At 41.6% G+C, this 22,078-nt stretch overlaps 1 protein-coding gene across 1 annotated transcript in view; it reads right to left on the bottom strand.

Moving 5' to 3' along the window:
* Positions 1–17,590: 17,590 nt before the first annotated feature.
* OPN4 (opsin 4) overlaps positions 17,591–22,078 on the bottom strand; it is a 29,289-nt gene continuing 24,801 nt past the window's right edge. Inside the window, exons 8-9 of the mRNA XM_054990217.1 lie at positions 19,349–19,504; positions 17,591–17,986 (exon numbers count right to left, since the gene is read on the bottom strand). Coding sequence (XP_054846192.1) covers positions 17,591–17,986; positions 19,349–19,504 — 552 coding nt within the window. The remainder of the gene's footprint in view (positions 17,987–19,348; positions 19,505–22,078) is intronic.

Below are 22,078 nucleotides of genomic sequence, written 5' to 3'. Positions count from 1 at the left end.
TTATACCATTCATGTAATTACAAGATGTAACACTGGGAATGAGGCACAAAGGGAGAGAAATTTCTAATAAAAACGTCAGCGTCTTGCTGGAAATACTTTAAATGGATTCTTGTGACATTTGACAGAAAAAAAATGATGAAATATATATATTGTGAATAAAAAGTAAATAAAGTGACCGAGAGACAATCCAATAAGGGAACCATCCCATTGAGATACCTTTTATGCTAATTTTTGAGGACACCAGTGACAGTCAAAATTCCTGTTAATATAAGTGGGAACCCCTGTTTTAAAAACAGAATTTGTGAGTGTGTGACAGAGAAGTGAGAAATCCTCAAGCCTAGACTCTGCAACTCTTCTTCAAGGAACCGCCATTTATCAGATGATAAAGTCAGTGTAGTGTTTTTCATTTAAGGAAGAGACACCACATTAAACATTTCTCTTCATACATCTGATGCATAACATTTCTCTGCAGCAGGTCTGTATACTCCAGAATATATTTGCACTTGTGAGTCCAAAGTGTTCTGTATACCTTTGTTACTTTGCACAACAAAGATAAGAGGTGTACAGGTAAGAGTGTCAAATTAGGACAAGGGGACCTGGGTTAAAATTCATGATGCTTGCTTGGGCCAGTTGCATACACACTATCTCTCACACATACACACACAGCTTAACCTACCTCATAGGATTGTTGTGCGCATAAAACATGGAACCATGTATGCCACCCTGATCGTCTTGGAGGAAGGATGAGTTAAAAAGTGATAGATGAGTCCCAAACTTTTTGAAATGGAACACCAGCACCCCACATAGCACATCAGCGCAGCGGGGAGGCAGGATCATAGGTGGAGCTATGGCTAATGTCAGAGCATCCATTTTGCATGCATGCTCAGGTCCAGTTAAAAGGATCAATGTGATGTGAAAGACCTCTGGCTGAGACCCCAGTGAGCCTCTGGCACTGAAGAGTAGAGATGGGCATGAACAGAAAAAAACCTAAACATGATGTTTGTTGTTCATTGCCATCCACAAACAGAGACTCACAAACAGCCACAAACATGGCCCTGTTCATGAACATGTTCGTGGTTGGCTGTTCGTGGGGGCCAGCAGGCTCTCCTCCAGCCATCATCCAAGTCAAGATCCCTACTGCACCACTCCCAGAAACCTGAACTGAGCAGGCACCAGGAAAGGCACCAATAATAAATAATAGCTTGGCCCCAGAGCTTGGCAGCAGCCTTGGAACTTGAAGGGGTAGATCCCTACCGCACCACTCCCAGAAACCTGACCTGAGCAGGCAGCAGGAAAGGTACCAATAATAAATAATAGCTTGGCCCTGAGCCGGGCAGCAGCCCTGGAACTTGAAGGGGTAGATCCCTATTCCACCACACACAAAGAAAATTCAAGCTCCAATGCACTCTCTCTATCAAAATGCCAACAGCAACTCTCTCCCTCTCCACTGTCTGCAAACTAAGCCAAAGCTGGGAGCCCCCCTCCCCCCTGCTCTTTGCTCCCTTGTAACAAATTTGGAGCTCCACACTTGAAAGGAAGATTTGCCTATCAAGCTAAATTGGGCTTAGATTGGGGTTTCCAGGGCAACAGCAGGAGTTCAGACAGAGTTCTGATAATCCCTGCCTAAGTTGCCAAGGGAATTGATTGCAGGTGCCAGACTGTCTGGCTTGACAAACAGCAATGAACAGCAACGAACAAGGCTTACAACGACCACCTGTTCGTTTGGAATGGGGCCTCACAAACAGCTTGTTCTCAAACAGCATATTGGGCTGTTCGTGGCTTTTTTTGGTTCGTTTTGCTGTTCGTGCCCATCTCTACTGAAGAGTAGATAATACTAACCGTGATGGACCTCAGATCAGACTCAGAATACGGCAGCTTCACATACACTTGTGGAAACAGCAGGCTAAAAAGGTACCACTCAGGACTGAATCAAGTGGAAGATATATTGTCGAAGGCTTTCATGGCCAGAGAATGATGGTTGTTGTGGATTTTCCGGGCTGTATAGCCGTGGTCTGTGACACTGAGAGATCTCTGTCTTTTGGTGCTACACCTCTGAAGATGCCAGTCACAGCTGCTGGCGAAACGTCAGGAACTACAATGCCAAGACCACGGCTATACAGCCCGGAAAATCCACAACAACCAAGTGGAAGACGTTATCTCATCACCCACAGATTTGTTCTGATGCCTTTCTTGCCTGTTTCCTAAAGTTCTAATATAGTTAACAACATCTAGTTACAAGTGAGTACTTAGTAACTGCATATTACGTAATCATATCATGAAGGTGAATAGGACCTATTTGAGACTGTAGATAACGTTCGTACACACATTTTGACCAACGTTCAGATTAATCGGCATCTTGCTGCTCAAACTCCTGGTGCATCTTGACTTACTTTTCTCCACTATTGTGCTGTCAGAGCAGAATATATATATTTGGCAGGTTTTATCCAGATGAGATTCAGAAAAAATTGTGTGTGAAGCTTGTACATCCTGAGATCTTTCTCTTGATGTGGCCCATTTGTATTAGGTAATTGTTAGGAAATATGGCAACTATTTTGATTCATGCAGATATTAAAGCATGATAATAACAAAGTGCCCCTGCTTGCTTATGTGAAAGAGTTCATCCAAATTTATACAGAGACTTGGGAAACTTTGGAATGCCATGAGAATTCCCATCCTCCCCGGTTGTACATTGTGGGCTGGCCATAGATTTTATTAATGTGTATCAATCCTGACCTTGGGGAAAATGTACTGAGACCGAGAGAGCATTTATTTAAGTCTTTTGCATTATCTGTTGAGGTTGCGATTGAATGTTTGAAGGGAATGTGTCAGTGATTTGATTTTACGACCAGACTAATCATCATTTGCATGCTCCAACAAACCAACTTTGCAGCTGGTAACCATTTTCAGACAGTCCTCTAGGGGAGTAGAATGGAATCAATCACCAAGGAGGAGCAAATAACTCCATATGTCTTCATATTAATGTAATAATGCTTTCTGTATAAGGCCATGCAACTCTTTACATGGAAATCCATGAAACTTTCTCCAAGCTTTTTTAAAAATCACCCTCCACCCCGCAGCAGCTGCTTCTGATTGCCGTTGATAGTGAAGCAAGGAAAAGAGGAAACTTTACCTTTTCAGAAGCCCATTTTTCTTTATTTGAGTTGCCTCTTAAAATGCACCCCCTGCCCCGAAAACAGCTGCCTCAAGCGAGCATGGAATTCTGTATAATAGGATTACCAACATCCAGGTGGGCCCTGGAGATCTCCTGGAGTGTCAACTGACCTCCACATTTGGAGATCAGTTCCCCTGGAGAAAATGGCTGCTTGAGGGGGGGATATTCTATGGTGTGTGTCCCACTGAGGTCCCTCCCCTCCTCAAACCCCGCTATCCTCAGGCTCCTCCCGCAAATCTCCAGGAACCTCGTAACCCAGAGCTGGCAACTCTACTGCATAATGCATAGTTTGTCTTCTTTGTCCTATTTGCTTTGAAGATTGCCGGCCCCTATTCTTCCTGCTGTGAATTCAAGTTTAAATCGGAGCCATCCATGGGTGAGCAGGGCTATATTTAATAGAGAGCTATTACTAGGGTTCCAGGTCTCTATACCCTCCCAACAGGAGTAGGGTCCCCAAACCCCACCCTTCCCAGGCTCTACCCCCCCCCCCCCCCCGCAAATCTCCAAGAATTTCCCAGCCCAGAATTGGCAATTGTAAGTCTCTTCTAAACTCAGTCCTGGAGAGAAAATGGTACATGTATCACACTTACATGGTACAACAAGGCAAGACAGAAATGGATCAAACCCCTAACATTGAAGTAGATAGATTTTACACCAGATATTTTAGTCCCTAAATTGCTAACAGACTCAAGAGTGGAAAATTTACTAATGCTAACCAAATTTTTAGTTCAGGTCATGGGAATTCGGGCAACTAATAAGAAATCACCCTTTTTTGTAGCTTATGGACTAACTTTCTCTGGCCTGAATTCTTCCTTTCTTCCTCATATTCTCACTTACTAATTAAGACTTATAGGTCAGAAGAGTAGAGTAAGAAAGAAAAAGAAAAAACAGTACATGTATCACATTTATTCAAAGAATTTCTGTGCCACTTTTCAAAAATTTCAAAGCAGCATACAAGAAAAAAATAGTAATGCAGTAATAAAAGCCACATATAACCATAAAATTGTAGCAGAAATAACAGAGCAGGAGATTGCCATTTGGAAAGGTTAAGGTAAAGGCAGGGCCGGCCTGCCCATTGAGGCTGGTGAGGCAGCTGCCTCAGGGTGCTAAGGCGCCGGAGGGGCGCTGGCCCAGGGGCAGGGGTGCGTGCCACGGAGCTGCTGCCACCATCCAGGAGCGCGTGCTGGTGGCAGGAGTGTGGGGCAGCTGAGCGGGCAGCCTCCTGTTCAGTTGCTCTGCAGGCCAGGCGCAACCGGTGGCCAGGGCGGCCAGCTGTGCCTGGCCCGCAGAACAACTGAACAGGAGGGCTGGAAAGCGCCCCCATGCGCACACCCAGCCCCTGCGTGATGACGTCACACACAGTGACATCATCACGGTCTGGCATGCACGCGCACACACACACATAGAGGCAGCCTTTAAACTGCCTCAGGTGCCGGTGACGCTGGAGCCAGCCCTGAGTAAAGGCTTTGGTGGGTTGGCAAGGCCTTCCCAAAGAATATTTGGGATGTCATTCTTTTGTTCGTGCTTTAATTGTGCTCTGGTTTCTGATTATGCTTTTATACATCTTGATTTAAGGTGTTTTAATTTTTATTAGTTTGATTTGAATATTTTTATTGTGTGATTCTGTGAAATTTATGAAAATGTTAGAAGCCAATTCGGCCAAAGATAGGAGAAAAATATTTTAATAAACACAGATGTAAATAAAAATGAAATTGTTTGGAAGCATTGATTGAAATATAACTTGAGTGTATTAAGGAAGCTCTATGTTCATGTTCACAAGTATTTAATGTGATGCTGTACTATTGTTTTAGAGGGTAAAAAGTTCGTATCTGTTGGGCCACATCAGAATGGCTAAATTGGCAAATGAGAACTCTTTAGCAGAATGGCTAAATCGGCAAATGAGAACTCTACTATAAATGCGGGGGAAACCATCACTGCATAAACTACAAACAAAACAGAAGATATGTCCTTCCCTTGTTGACCTTTCGCCACATGAAGCTTAACTGGAACTCTAGATTGCCTCCACCAACATAAAAGGATTGTTTGAAACCATGAGTAATGAAGCAGGAACATTGCTCCAGGATTATAAGCTTTTAGGGCCAATCCTGATGCTGGATTGAGCTCCTGTGTGGAAGGTCACTCAGGAATAGCTTTGTCATGAACTGTATTATTTATTTACCTTATAATTTTATGGAGGCTTTGTTAACTTGGAAAGAATTTTTAGAATGATTGGCATACTGTATCCAGTGCCCTAAGTCTCCTGGACCCCTCTTCTCCCATATCCATTTGATCCCACTGTTATCTTTTTTTAATTCCCCCTTCCTCTGTAGAGATGTTTAACTACATACTAGCCCCAGGCCACAGCAATGTGACCTTGTCCACAGTCTCGTTATCGTCCTCTGCTTTATCATGCTTAGACCAAGTTCAGATACCCTAACCCTCCATTTAGAATGTGCCCAAGGAGGAAATGACATCTGATTCACTGTTACCATAATCACATTCATTACTTTCCAGTGTTGTTTTGCATGAGCAAAATATCCAAAGCAGGTGTGTAATGAATTGTTTATAAAAAGCTACGTGGTCTGGGAGCAAGATTAAGCAGTCAGGAGTATTACTGAGGGAAGGGGAAAGGCGCCACCACAAAGTCTCTGATGACAAGTGATTAATTCTGAGAAACACCTAATATTTCTGGCACATTTGATATTCTAAAAACCTGTATACCGAGTAAGTATGCCAAAAGCACAACTAACTGGCTTGCTATTGACATTACAAGGTGTAACGTACCATGGGTGACCTCAACAACGTATTCCTTTTTGCCAATTGAATTTAGATATATTTGAGACTGGGCCTTTAACTCTAGCTGAAAATCTTGGGCTAAAATCTCTCTCTGAAATCTGGATGAAATTTGCCATCCTTAAATTTGTGATCCTAGGTGACACTTTCAGCCTCTCACAATTGGCCCAACTATTTATCCTTGGACTGAAGAAAAACATTTTAGCTTGGGTCAGATGCCATACAAGATCATGATTTAATGAAACTAACTATGGTGTATTGTCGAAGGCTTTCACGGCCGGAGAACGATGGTTGTTGTGGATTTTCCGGGCTGTATAGCCGTGGTCTTGGCATTGTAGTTCCTGACACTTCGCCAGCAGCTGTGGCTGGCATCTTCAGAGGTGTAGCACCAAAAGACAGAGATCTCTCAGCCCGGAAAATCCACAACAACCATAACTATGGTGTAATCATTTCAAAGAAGGATCACTCCACTAAAGACAGTCAGCTAGGGTATATCAAACTAGGTTCTGAAATATTGGTCTAAGCTGCGGGGGTAGGGGGGTTATTTATTTATTTTATTGGTTTTACTATAATATACATAACAAACAGACAACAGTAAAAAAGCAAAACAATTAAATCCTTATGATTCCCAGTGAGATAAGTCATATATCGTGTATGAAAACTGATCATAACTAGAGATGGGCACGAACAGCAATACAAACAAAAAAAAAAGCCACGAATGGCCCAATCTGCTGTTGGTGAACAAGCTGTTTGTGAGGCCCCATTCTAAACGAACAGGTGGTCGTTGTAAGCCTTGTTCGTTGCTGTTCATTGCTGTTCGTCAAGCCAGACAGTCTGGCATCTGCAATCAATTCCCTTGGCAACTTAGGCAGGGATTGTCTGAACTCTGAACTCTTGCTGTTGCCCTGGAAACCCCAATCTAAGCCCAATTTAGCTTGATAGGCAGGTCTTCCTTTCAAGTGTGGAGCTCCAAATTTGTTACATCAAGGGAGCAAAGAGCAGGAAGGAGGGGGGCTCCCAGCTCTGACTTTGCAGACAGTGGAGAGGGAGAGAGTTGCTGTTGGCATTTTGATAGAGAGTGTGCATTGGAGCTTGAATTTTCTTTGTGTGTGGTGGGATAGGGATCTACCCCTTCAAGTTGCAGGGCTGCTGCCCGGCTCAGAGCCAAGCTATTGTTTATTATAGGTACCTTTCCTGGTGCCTGCTCAGGTCAGGTTTCTGGGAGTGGTGCAGTAGGGATCTTGACTTGGATGATTTATTTATTTATTTTCAATTTTTATTCCGCCCTCCCCACATTTCCAGCAGGCTTAGGGCGGATTACAAAATACATAAAGGTTAAAATATATAAAACAGTTGTTATAATTAACAATTCTAAAAACATCCAATTTACACAGTTAAAATACAGTTGTTAATACACAGTTGTTCATGAGTCCCTGTTCGTGGATGGCAACGAACAATGAACATCATGGTTGTTTTTTCTCTGTTCGTGCCCATCTCTAATCATAATACAATAAAATAATTAAAATATAATTTGTCTTTGTTCCTTATCACAATGTTATGTTACTCATTTATATTGTGTGTTACTTTACCGAGTCTCTCATTGATTTAAAATAGTATAAAGTAGATTTTTGGGAGGTTGTAGATTGTTTTCAGTTATATACTCAAAAAATGACCATTTTGTCAAAAAGTCAGTTTCTTTCCGATAATGTTCTGCTTGATATAGTCTATTGTGAATTTTGGTCTAAGCTTGTTGATTTATGATGATTTCACATGATATACAAATGTGGCGATCCTGCCTTAATCCTGGCGTGGTCTCCAGTACTCCCCTCATCACAACTGAAGAAGAGATACCAGCTGGGTTGGGGGGAGGGTCAGTGGAAAAAATGAAGAAACCAGCATTTGTTGAGGCAAACAAGAATTTGAGTGGTCATCTTCAAGCTGAATCCTGGTTTTATCAACTAACTATAGTTTAAATAAACCATGGCTTCACAATATGTCTGAAATGAGACTTGGTCTTCCTTCCACCAATGGAGCAACCAAGACATGTTCCTGAGGTACTCATGACAAGAGATTGTGCCCCTCCCAGGTATTGCGCCTCATAAGGAACTTGAGACTGTGGAATCCCAAATCTTTAAAAAGAGTTGACGATGATTGCTATGTTAAGGAAACTTTGGGGCCTTGTCAATCACACCCACGTACAGAATTTTAATTCAGGATGAAATGAGTCCTTGGTGACTTCAGTTCCAAAGCATAAACAAACAAATGAGACACTCCCATGGTTAACATTTCAAATATAGATACCATCATTCATATCTCACTTGAGGGCAATTATGTGAACTAAAGTTGTTATTACTATTTGGGGAGAAAGCAGACTGGAGATGGAGAAGAGGTGAAGGAAGAGAATCAGCCTATCCCTAGGTTATTAACCCTTCTCCTTAGCATTTAAGTATTATTTACTTTAGTCACTCTCATTATCCTCATAGCCTTGCCCTAAGTATTTTGTCTGAGAGCCAAACTACAAGTGACGCCTGACACTAGTTGGACACTTGTCAGTTTCCCTCAAGTTTTGATGGAAAATGTAGGCAGCTTGACGGAATGTTGGACAAGTGACAGTTGAAAAGTCCATTGGACAGCAGTCGGAGAGCCAAGCTGCAAGACCAGGATGCCTACATTTCCCATCAAAACTTGAGGGAAGCTGACAAGTGTCCGACTAGTGTCAGGCGTCACTTGTAGTTTGGCCCTATGGCTAAAGAACATATTATGCAAAGTTCTGTTATTCATCATCATCATATATCTTTATTGCTTCAGCACAGCCATAGCAAATAACAAGGAAATTACAAAATTATTAATACAAATTACTACATCATAAATTTAAACCAAAAATGACAAACTCCATCAAGACATTTAAATCCATAAAATCCATACGATCATGTAATGTATTTAGTACCACTAAAGGGAACTTATTAATACCTTTAAGTAAAATAAAACTTACTTCCATAGTCTTCACTGTATTTTGTTTACTGATGTTACAAACTTTGCCACTTGCATTGTAATCCATTTATCCTTATCTGCCAGCAACACGTTCTGTTATTCTTACTCCTAAGCAATCCTGGGGGCCTGGGTGTAGAGAACTTTCCAACCCATGGGGGCAGGGCTGTATTAACCCATGGCCGGGCCCCTAGGCTTTCAGGTATTTCGGGGGCCCTCTGGCACTTCAGTCTTCCACTCCACTATAGTTGACAGCCTGACCCTGGTACGGTAGGTACTAGACCACAGTACATAGCAAAGTGCATTTAACCACTGGAGCCCTAAGGCACAGGTAACAGTGCCACAGCAAAAAAGAATTGACGGGCCCTAAGTCCCTGTGGGGCCCCTAGGCTTCAGCCTAGTCAGCCTTATGAATAATACAGCCCTGTATGGGGGAAATTATTTGGGATGTACTTTCCCTGTGGAGAAAAAAGGACTAGGAATGGCAGGAAGGGAAAGGGCTTATAAGGTTCCATTGGTACACTCCCATTGCTGCTTTTCTTTGAAAAGGAAAAAGGAGGAAAAAGGAAAGGGGAGGGAACCAACAACTGAGAAAAAGAGTCATAGAACTGCCAATGACACATAGTTTGGCGCTTGAAAATAAGCCATAGCTGATGTCACAGGGGCAGGCAAGTAAGCTTAGGATTGTCCTCTAATTATTTAGTGACTACATTTCTATTCCTCCCTTCCTTCCAAGGAGCTGAGGACAGGGTACATCGTTCTCCTCGCCTTCATTTTATCTTCACAACACTACTGTGAAATAGGTTAGGCTGAGAGACAGTGACTGGCCAAGGTTGCCTAGTGAATTTCAGAGATAAATGGGGATTTGAACCTGGGTTGTCCCATTGTTAGTACAACACTTGAATCAGTACAACACAGTGGCTTTCTGTTATTCTCTTATCCTTATAGTTCTTAGCAGCACTGTTCTTAAGTACAGTGGATAGTAAAATATCATAGTATGTAAACGTCTGTAGACAGTAGTTTAATATTTGCACCTGGTACTTAAATGGGTCCCAGAATAAGCATGGTGGTAATATAATATTTAACATTTATGTAGGGTTTCCCCCTCAGAATTCTGTGTGGTTATTGATGTGTATTCTAAGCAGTCATTGCAATTATCCTTTGTGGTAATCCAGTAAGTAAGAGAACACGATTTGCCAAAGGCTACTCAGTGAACACCTGTCTGAGTTGAGATTCAAACCACTGGTTGCTCAGGTTATACTTTAGCCATTAAGAGGAAAAGGCTTCAACTACAAGGAACAGCTCCAGTTTAAGCTCACATGCTAGATTGTAGTGCAGATATATTTTGAAACTTCTCCCATGCAATTAGAAAAGTACCATATTTCAAGAAAATATTTAGTTTCAATATAATTGCTTATCTACAACAGCAATATCAGCTTTGCTATTCCATGCTCTTTCTAAATCTCAAGAAGAATCACAGAAACCATTAAAACAACTCTACAAATAAGGTTTATAATGTCCCAGAGTAGAAACCTTAACCTGATCTTAAGTAACTATGAATGCCCTTGCTTCTGAGGCAGCGCTGGATTTTCTGTTCCATTTATTGTCTTGGGGATATGAGATCAAGACAACCTTGTTTTCAAATGCAAATCAGTTTCCCCAACCTGTATTCATGCAGCCGGTATCAGATTTAGTGAGTAGACTGTGCCAGGCTAGCTAATTTGCTTTTACACTGGCAACATTCCTGACATGTTGGGGTGGGGTGGCAATCCACACAACTACCTTGCCCATCTTTTCCCATCTAACAGAACTTGGAACTCATGAAAGCAGCTTTGTTTTGTCTGCCAAGGATTCTGAAGGCTACTTCCTCCTACAAGCAGAGAAACAAAGATGAGAAGCTCCTTGTCATCATTCCCTGTTCCTTTTCTGCTGCTCAAGGGAGAACTGAAAGAGAAAGGTGGTCGGTTGCTACTGATTGCAATCTCCTCAGGTATCCTTCAGAGTTCTCAACAGACACACTCAGAGCCAAACTACAAGTGACGCCTGATGCAGGTTGGACACTTGTCAGCTTCCCTCAAGTTTTGATGGGAAATGTAGGCAGCTTGGCAGAATGTTGGACAAATGAAAGTTGAAAAGTCCATTGGACAGCAGTTGGACAGCCAAGCTGCAAGACCAGAACACCTACATTTCCCATCAAAACTTGAGGGAAGCTGACAAGTGTCCAACCTGTGTCAGGCGTCACTTGCAGCTTGGCTCTCGGGCTTTGTAGCTTTGGCTCTCGGGCTTTGTAGCTTTGGGTATTAGGCATGGTCAAGGTAGTCAGTGGAATGAGGTGTTAGAATCTTTAGATGGTAATGCCTCTTCAGACTATAGCTGGGGGTCGGGTTGGAGCATAATTTTTACTTTAATTTTACTGTCAAAATAATAATATAATAACATTCGATTTATATACCGCCCTTCAGGACAACTTAATGCCCACTCAGAGCAGTTTACAAAGTGTTATTATTACCCCACAACAATCACCCTGTGAGGTGGGTGGGGCTGAGAGAGCTCCAGAGAACTGTGACTCGCCCAAGGTCACCCAGCTGGCTTTCGTGGAGGAGTGGGGAATCAAACCCAGCTCTCCAGATTAGAGTCCCGTGCTCTTAACCACACCACCAAACTAGCCAAAAGCCACAAGAGCTACAACAGAACAGAAATACACTCAGTTTAGGGTTCCAAAAAACTTCACCATACAAAAGGTAACATTCAAGCATAGTTTTTCTGGGCACAATTTATGACATACCCTTCCAATCCTATTCCATACACACAGTGACTTACAAATGAGAAAAATCTATTTCTAAAAAGGCATAAATAAGCAATTCCGGTGGTAATGGGTTTGCAGCCTCGGTCATCCTCACAGTTACACCCCTTGGCCCCAGCTAAAATATATCTTTTCCCCTCACTTGCCAAGCTTTGGCCTTAGTTAAGGGATACCCAATGTTAAACATACCCTTAAAAAAAACCTTCCTATAAATTAAACGTTTGCTTATCAGGAAGATGTTTTTATTTAATTCATTTTTATTTATTTTACTTCATTTATACTCCACCTTTCTCCTCAATGGGAACCCAAAGTGGACCTCATTCTCCTCTCCTCATTTTCCATTTTTTCCCTCACAACAAACTCTCTGAGTTAGGTTAGGCTGAGAAAATGTGACTGGCCCAAGGTCACATGGCAAAACGGAGAACTGATCCTAGTCTGTCACCCTAGTCACTACACAAGATTTTTTTTTTTACACAAAGTGGGACCTTTGAAACAATGTGATTCTCTGCTACTTATATTCTGAAGTAGTGCAGTTTCTTCTATTGCCATCTTGAGATTTAACCACGTGGGAACCAGTTTATTCTCAGTGGCTGCTGTGCAGCTGGGATAATGTTTAACAGCCCCCATCATTTACACTTCATTCTGTTGCAGGTGAAACCATACTGTTATAATATGAGATACTACAAAGCCTGATAGATTTTATTCATATTAGAGGGAGGAGGCACATCTACAGAAAGGATTAATAACCAAAGGGAAATTCTTTCCACACGTTACCAGATGGGGAAACTGCAGTCAGAAAGATTCTTCTGTTCCATTCCTCTGGCCTTGTTTTCCTTTATGTTTCTTTCAATGTTTTGCTCCCAGCCCAGCTGAATACGTATTTTACTTTTCTATAGATCCGGAGGAGTTAGCCGTGTTAGTCTGTAGTAGCAAAATAAAAGAGTCCAGTAGCACCTTTAAGACTAATCAATTTTATTGTAGCATAAGCTTTCGAGAATCACGTTCTCTTCATCAGATGCATGGAGGGCAGAAGGAAACTGGTCAAATATAGAGGAGGAGAGGGGAGGGGGAGGGGGGAGGAGAGGGGGGATGTAAATAACTCCTTTGATATGGAGATGCAGACAGCTCCTTTTGGTGTGGGGATCAGTTTGCTTGTGTAAAGGTTCAAAGGAGTTTGCCGTGTTAGTCTGTAGCAGCAAAATCAAAAAGAGAACTCTACACCAAAAAGAGATCCCTACACCAAAAGGAGCTGTCTGCATCTCCATATCAAAGGAGTTATTTACATCCCCCCTCTCCTCCCCCCTCCCCCTCCCCTCTCCTCCTCTATATTTGACCAGTTTCCTTCTGCCCTCCATGCATCTGATGAAGAGAACGTGATTCTCGAAAGCTTATGCTACAATAAAATTGGTTAGTCTTAAAGGTGCTACTGGACTCTTTTTTATTTTACTTTTCTATATTATATGACATTTCGTAAGTGTTTTGCCAGATTAATAGAACTGGTCAACATGTACAGAAGAATGAGAAGGTAAAATCCCAGAATTATTGAATGGCCCCTAACGCTTCAGACTGTAGGTAAAAAAAAGTAAAATGTAATTATTTTCCATGTAAAAAGCCCCCTACAAAAAATTACCACAGCAGGTAGAAAAGTTCTAGCCTAGCCTTTTCCATGCTATGCTAATTTTTCTATTTATAAGGAATTATTAATGTACAAGCGGGGAACTTGCAAGGGCTCATGGGACGATTTAATTCCCCCCCCTTACTTTTTCTGTTTCCCACCCATGAAAGCTAGGGTGGCTACAGCTAGAGCTAAGATGTTCTGTCACTGAAAAAACAAGAGAGTACCTTGCAAACACGACCGAAGGAACTCCAGAGTAGAAGCGATTCATTTTAGTGATTAAGCATTTGTATTATAAGGTCAAATTCTTCAGGCAGAGATAGGCCAGGAATGTATATTATTTATTCTAACCTATTATATAAGCTTTTTTCTTGTACTTAATAACAGCTCTTAACTGCTATTTATGTAGGCATTCCTGTGCTTGGTTCACACATCCATGCTATCACTTGTTGACTGGAATATCAAGTGATGACGTGTGTGGTTGGGCTGTTACGGAGATAACACTGCAAAAGTGAACTGCTTATATCTCCCACAATGCAATAGTTTCCCAGGGTATTAATTCACATGTTCGACTGCTGGTTGCCAAGCGTGTAATAGTCAACTGTACTTGAACTGTACGAACTTTCTCAGCTCATTCCACTGAAAGATACCAGTCAACCATCTTTCTTACTGCTGCTTCCAGTCCCATATCCGTGTTTTTGATCTGCACCAGTACAACAAACACCCTTCTAAGCTCACTGATGTAAATTTTCAACTAACTTATTTTTAGCTGGAAACAAAATGTCTCTAATTAGTCCTGTCACTCAGACTGAACTCTAGATGAAAGAACCGTTTTGCACTGATGTGGTTCTTTTGACTCTGGATGTTTCATTCGTACATTTTCTGAGAAATTGTTTCTATGGACACAGAGTGTGTACCTTTGAGCTAAAGCAGAGATTACTACATCAGGAAAAACTGCTCAGTCAAGTAAAAGGCTACAATAGCATCTGCGCCGGGCTGGCTCTGATTCTCTGCCCACATGAGAGGCAGAAGAATTCATATTTACATTTTAAAACCTTAAATCTGCTTGTCTTCCAAAGGCTTCTTTGCCTATTTTTAAGGGGAAAGATATCATTAAGTGCCGCAAATCTAAATTGGAAAATAACCTCACTGGTGACATCTAGTGGTTCCCTGATTTAAAGCACAATTGAGTGGGTAATATCTGTTCCTGAACAGGGATGGTAGGTTTGCCTATAACCTGCCTTGCTCATTGAGGTCCAAGATGGATTACACAGCACAATACAATATAATTGACAACTAGGACATTCACTGAGCAACTTACAGTGATGAACAATAGTTAGGACATTCAGTGCAAGTGATACAGTAGGATATAGTAGCAGAAAATTTGAAAAATAAGTATAAAGGTGAAATCTTTCTGAAATAAAGCATAACCAATTTACATGGTAAGTTTAACAATGTGGAAACTCCCTGGTAGGTGCATGTCTATATCAGCAGACAGTATCCAACAGAGATATACTCCCTGTCCCTACCAAAGCACCTCTCTGAGCTACTTCTTACCACACAGTCCTATAACCGAGGTAGAAAGTTTTGCATCTTCAAGGTAATCATTTATAAATATTTGTGAATCCATGGTCTGCAATATTGCAGTAGCATCATAAACATGGGTGGGGATGCAAGTTTGGCAGACAGTGAAGGGAAAAGGTTCAAGCCGATTAGATATCAAACAACATCCTTTCCTCTCTCTTGCCAATCTTTCTCTACCTGCTAGATGTTTCCAGACTCATTCTGATTTCAATGAAGTCTTAATTATTTTTGGAAATAAACCTCATGGAAATAAATGAAGTTAGCATAAACAAATCAATCACTTGCATTGAACATGATGTACAGAAAATGGTAAGGAGTACTGAGAGACCCTATTTAAACTTATCTAAATTCTCTAAATACTTTAATCCAAATTTCTTAAGGGTTGATCAGCCAAAAAACTACACATAGGTATATTTAGTAGATTTCAAGGAAACTTCTTGGTGAGAAATCAAATTCCGTCTTGTAAGAGTTTGCATCAGGCTCACTGGCCCTGATTCTGGCTTCCAAGGGATGATGTAATCAGGCTCAACTATTTAGGAGACATTTCCTCACTAGCTTTTAGAAAGGAAATTAAATTCGGTGTTGTAGTTGTAGGACTATTGAAGGACCACGGTCAAAGTTGCACTAGAGTAGAATACAGCATCTGGATAATTTGGAGCCATGTACAAATATAAAATTATCAAGAAATCCCCCGAAGTTTTGCTGAAGTAGAATCTCTCAGATGAGCATTCCAGTGCACTTAGCTTTGTTATCAACAAACAGGTGATGCCACTCAAAAAAGGTACCCAAGAATGTATTGTCGAAGGCTTTCACGGTTTTTGTTTAGCCTTAGGGACTTCTTAAGGCAGGAGTTAATAAGCAAAGATAGTAGAAGGGGGAAGTGAATGTGGATTTCCAATATCTATTGGTTCCCCATCAGGATAGAACTAACGCTAAGTCTCCTCACATGAGAAAGGGGCTTCCTCTCACCTTTTGCGGGGCTGGTGTTACAGCCAGCTTTGTTTTCTGTACAGAAATTTGGTGAATGTACTTTTATTCTTTCCCTATGTTATATAAGGCTGAACTGGTGTGGTTACACTTAAAGTGGTTACCACATACTTAGAAAGCTTGCCTCTATGAATCAGGTTTAGAAGAGGTACAGTCATGCTCTGCCATAACTTTGAGGCAAGAAAATTCTCCGCTGTATTGTGAGATGAGTAACAAGCAACATGCAAAGGGAAACATAGCTGCAGATGTGGTTGTAGGAATGACATCCATCCTTCAGGATTTGTCTTGTCAAATACCCTGTGAGAAACTAGTAGATTCCGCACACATTGGATAATGCACTTCCAATCCTCTTTATAGATCATTTTGAATGGATTTTTGTGTGTGTGGAACAAAAAATCCACCTCAAACGATTGATAAAGTGCATTGAAAGTGCATTATCCAATGTGTGCGGAATCATTTCAAAGCTACATGGCATATTTTCTCCACATAAGCTTGAATAATTTTCACTTCCAATTACAAGGGAACCAGCAACTTGATCCTCCATCTTTCTAAGGCAGCTGTGCAGTGTTAGGAACACAACTGCTGTCCCATCTTCTTCCCTAAACAATAAAACACGCACCCACACTCTCTTTTTTCACTTCCCTCATAAACAACCAAAACTTAGAATGAACTGCAAAGAGACAATCAGTCAGTTTATTTTTTTTTATTTTTCTTAGTGAGGCTTAAAGCTTATTGTGAGAAGAATCCAACAGCAAGTTTGGAACTATTGACATATACTGTTAACCACAATCTCAGATGATGTTTTTTAAAACCACTGTAAGAATTCTACAGGAATAAGGCAGGAGTGACTTTTGCCTTTTCTCTTCATCCAGCTTTTACTATGGATGAAAAAAGGGAAACATTTAACTGCCAGTGACTGCTAAGTGTTGGCATCACCACATCAGAACTCAACAGGTACAGTATACTCTATAGCCTGTGCATAGTTTTGGCACTAAAAAGGGCAGTATTCTCAGTGTTTATAATCCAGTAGAAAAACTGGTAAATTTATCTGGTGGCATCAGTCTTCTTAGTACTCTCATCCCCTCTCAACTTAAATGCTAGGATAGATGGCAAACTAGTCATTTTGCCACAGTTAGGGCAAAAAGCAGACAGAGATGTAATTGCTAGCAACTGTAACATACATTCCTCATCCATCTCCAGTGATCAAACAGTTTTCAGCTGAAATCTGTCCTCAGAGATGGGCTGGGGATACACAGCCAAAGACCTCTCTAGAATTATTTCAGAGACTTAATCTAGCATTTGGAGATATTGCAGCACATATTTTCTGGTCATTCAAGAAAGAATAACCTTCCTGAAACAACAATGCTTGGAAATATTATCCACACAAAAATCTATCCCAGACACCCAGAGAGAGACTAGATGCTCTGGCTGTCAACCACATTACCTAAACTAGATCTGTCTTCAAAGTCTACCACTGTAGTTTGCATCCAGAAAGTGCCTAAAATTCAGGAATGGCCTAAGGATTGCATTTAAAAAATACAAATAGAAGAAGTCATCTGTTTAAGTCATCTACAAGACTTCCATTTTTGGTATAATAATGCAAAGCAGCAACCAAAGAAACAGGTGGTGTTTTTTTCCCCATTTATGTTTATGACAGAAGCTTTTCAATTGCTTCAAGGACGTCCGTGGAGGAACTAAGCTTTCCAATATCCAACAGATGATTCTTGCTTCTAGAGAAGAACAAATCATTGTCTTCTTCTGCAGTATTTCGTTGCTCAGCTTGCCCTTCAGCAAGGGTGGTGTCTGAGGTGGGAATGATAATAATTTGTGGAAGGGGAGACCTCATGGAGGAGTCCAAACTTCCATTGATTCGGCTTGCTTCGGCTTTCGAAGTGTCTGTGCTTCCCTCTGCACTGCTGCTGCTATTCAGACCAAATGGGAGAGAAGCTGCTCTCAAAGAACTGCTAATGAGCAGCAGTTCTGTGGAGTTCTCTCTAAGGGATCTCCCAAGTGCTTCATCTAGGCTGATGGATGATAGTGCAAGCTACAAGAGAGAAGAATCAACACTCTGTACTTAATCTTCTGTCTGTGAAGCAACAGAACAGACGAATATACCTCCTAGCACAATGGCCTTTGCAGTGACTCTGTGCAGTTGGTGGCCCCACCGTATGATTTCTGGGAATCAACAAGCCAACAACAGACTCACCACTAGCAGAGATGGCCTAGCATTCACCATGTGACAAGGAAACTCTATCCAACTAGACATGGGGTTATGTGTGTGCAGACACATGCCAGGAAATCATTGTCTGAAGCTTTGGAACTCCCTCCTCTAGAAGATCTGTCTCTCTCTATCGCTGTCTTCTGCCAGCGAGTGAAAACTTTGTTTCGTTTGGCACACTCCCAATAACAATTATTGGCCCTCCTTGCTAGGTTGGTGCTGTTCGTTTACTGAACTGTTTTATATATTATTTTAAATCCTGTTTTAACATTCAAATGTTTTTCTGTTTGCCACCTTGGGGACCCCGTTTGGATGGAAAGGCAGCATAAAAATGTTGTAAATAAAAAATAAAATAAACAACGTGTAGAAAGGATGCCTTCTGAGCATGATATTTAACTGCAACCAATCACCCTGGAGTTTGTTTTGCATCTGCAATGGATAAAACTGTCATTGGCTATCTTCATTTTCATGAGAGGGCATCTACCAGACTCTCACTTCCAGTGAGCAATGAGTTTCTCTTTCACATTTCCCCTCAAGGAGATGACATTGAAATATAAAGTGTGCCGCAACCTTTTGAATCAATTTCTCAAGTGGAATTTGAAGGAAGTATCACAACTTTTAAGATTCAGTTAATGGAGTATGAAGAAAAAAGGGCAAAGAGAGGAATGTGGAGAGGAAATGATGGGACTGATTGACTCATCTAAATGTGCCTGCAATCTGATTTGCTTTCTAGGCAGGGCTTTTTTTCAGCAGGAACGCGGTGGAACGGAGTTCCGGAACCACTTGAAAATGGTCACATGGCTGGTGGCCCCACCCCCTGATCTCCAGACAGAGGGGAGTTTAGATTGCCCTCCGCACTGCTGAGCGGTGCGGACAGCAATCTAAACTCCCCTCTGTCTGGAGATCAGGGGGCGGGGCCACCAGCCATGTGACCATTTTCTCCGAGGGCAACCCACTGAGTTCCACCACCTCTTTTCCCAGAAAAAAAGCCCTGTTTCTAGGTATATTCATCTTGGAAGAACAAGACGAAACTGCAGTGAAACGGATTAGCAGAAAGGAATATCAACCAAGTACCAAAAGATGTGGAGTGGCCGAGGTTAGGGATAATTATACACGATGACACCAGGTTTTATGCATGTCCTAAAGAGGATCTGCTACTTTAAGAAACAGCCATAAAAATGTTTTCACCTTTTCTTCAGCGGCTACACTGCAGCTGGGAGCCTTCAGGAGCAATTCACTCTTCTCATCTTCTGGTTTTAGGTGTGATGAAAAAGAGTTACTTCTAGGGGGTTGCAGTTTCTTATGGACTGGCTCCACAGGATTAAGCTCCACTTCACTCCAATTCTAAGGAGAAATTGAACAAGATCCATTGAGAAATAGCAATAGTCAGGTACTGCTGCCTATCATCTATGTTGCACTGAGCTAAAGCAAGTGAACAAGTTCACCCAAGTTCTTCCTTGTTCTGTTGACTTCACTTGATTCCCCTTTCCTTACTACAGCCCCCCCCCCTGTGCTGACTTGGCATTTTGTCTCCATTTGGGGTTTAAAAGCAGCTGCTTAGAGAAGGTGGGGGGGAAATCTACTTCTGTGCTCATCTTGCACACACAGTTCCTAGGATCCAACCTTCCATCTGTAGTCCCCTATACATACTTACTTGGGGAAAACATCCTACTGAATTCATTGGGCTTAATTTCTAAATGCCCTAACCTGGGTAGCCCAGGCAAGCCTGATCTTGTCAGATTTTGAAAGCTAAGCAGGGTTGGCCTTGATGAGTAATTCAATAGGAGACCTACAAGGAACATCAGAGTCACTATGCAGAGGCACACAATGGCAAACCACCTCTGTTAGTATCTTGCCTTGAAAACCCCAGCAGGGAGGGTGTCATAAGTCAGCCATGACTCAACAGCACTTTCCATCATGACCAACTTCTGAACAAAGCACAGAGTTCACCTGTAAGGGTGCTTTGTGCATTAAACATCAGGCCCCTTGTAGCTTCTGAATGCCTTACGCCCAAAGTGTGGACTCTTCAATCAGTTTAAGGAAATGTTTTAGAGTACAACTTTCTATGGCTGGCTTGGCCCCCTTGTAAGGTGAAATACGATGCTTCGCTGTTCTTGACAACAGACCCTAGACTCTGCCAGGCAGTCAGACCTGATACTCAAACACAGAGTTATTATAAACAGGCTACACTATTAATGTTTATTCCTCCCCCAATGGAGCTCCGTGGAGGAAGGGATGGATAAAAATGGATGAAATGATAATAATGTTCTTCCCACAACACAAAAGACCTTGCTAGACTTACAATCTTACTAGCCTTGCTAGATGTTCCCCATTTAGTACTCATTCAGTTCATAAGTACATAACTCCTCAAACTAGAAGTAATTCCCATTTCTTTCTATATATAATGATTGATCTTGTTCAAACCATGCTAACCTGGATAAGCTGCATGTTCATTAGTGGAATTTTTAACACAAAAATCTACCCATCATTGATTGGGGGAATGTAGAGTTTTCAAGCTATGTGTTGGGTAATCAAAGTGGAGCGGGGGTGGGAAGCAAGGCTTTTAAGTTGAACAGAGCTTTGGAAGGACAGCCAAGAGATAAAGCACAGTTTGTTCTGAGTTCAGTTCATCACTGTGATTTAGATCTTTATGAAGAGCTGCCTAATAAGAGCTGACTAAGCTTTCAGAATCCACCTTCTGTGCATTATGCTAAATAAGGCTGGTCCCTAAAGAGCTAGCTTGTCTCAGCTAACTCAGAGCCAAGCTACAAGTGATGCCTTACACAGGTTGGACACTTGTCAGCTTACCTCAAGTTTTGATGGGAAATGTAAGCGTCCTGGTTTTACAGCTTGGCTCTCCATTACAGCTGCAAGACCAGGACGCCTACATTTCCCATCAAAACTTGAGGGAAGCTGACAAGTGTCCAACCTGTGTCAGGCGTCACTTGTAGCTTGGCTCTCATCCTTCTAAACAGAGGAGCAGCATTTTGTTGAACCTGTATGTTGCCCTCTCTCTTAGCTTGAATGAATCAAGATTCACACATTGTAGTCAAGTTTGACTTTTCAGAACAAATCCAGGAGCTGACTGCTGGGTCTGGAATTGAGAGACATACCTGGTTTACAAAACCATAGAAGAAAGCTGTATCCATGGCTATTATCTATGACATTTAAACAGAACTTCCATGCTCAGAGGCAGTATACCACTGGTTGCTGGGAACAAACAATAGGAAATGGCCATCATTTTCCTACCCTACTTGTAAGATACCAAGGACATGTTGATAGCAATTGTAAACAGAATGCTAGACTATCCTGCCCTTTAGTCTGATCCAACACGGCTTTTATCATCACTGTGTTTGTGCTGGCACCTTGCAAAAAAAAAATCATCCTTTTCAATGTAGGAAAAATAAGCACCTGTTAAGAAAACAGTAATGGAAAAAGAGGAAAGCAGGTACTATAAATACAGTATAGCTCAAAATGACCACCTTGGATGATCCCAAGATGCTCAGGAGAGAGGCAGCCATATAAATATTTTAAATAAATAAATAAAGTAAGTAAGTAAGTAAAGGCCCATGAAACAGTGTATGAAAACAGAGAACATTCACAGAGCCCTGCTGAATCAGACCAGAAGTTCATCTGGTCCAGCATCCTGTTTTACATTTAATTGCTTTGGAGAGCCAACAAAGAGGCAATAGAGGCCCAATGCTCCTTTTTAGCACTGGTATTCAGAGGTTTACTGCCTCTGAATGTGGAGGTTTAGTCACCATGACTAGTAGTCACTGATGGACCTATCCTCCAGGAATCTAATCCCTCTTAAAGCCTTCTATGTTTGCAGCCATTACTACATCTTCTGGCAGTGAATTCCACATTTTATTCACTCACTGAGTAAAGAAATATTTTCCTTTGTCTGTCCTGAATCTA

The sequence above is a fragment of the Eublepharis macularius genome, chromosome 10 (assembly GCF_028583425.1).
Source record: "Eublepharis macularius isolate TG4126 chromosome 10, MPM_Emac_v1.0, whole genome shotgun sequence".
NCBI lineage: Eukaryota > Metazoa > Chordata > Lepidosauria > Squamata > Eublepharidae > Eublepharis > Eublepharis macularius.
Note: the sequence above shows the minus strand (reverse complement) of the source record. Positions and strands in the feature narration are given on the sequence as shown.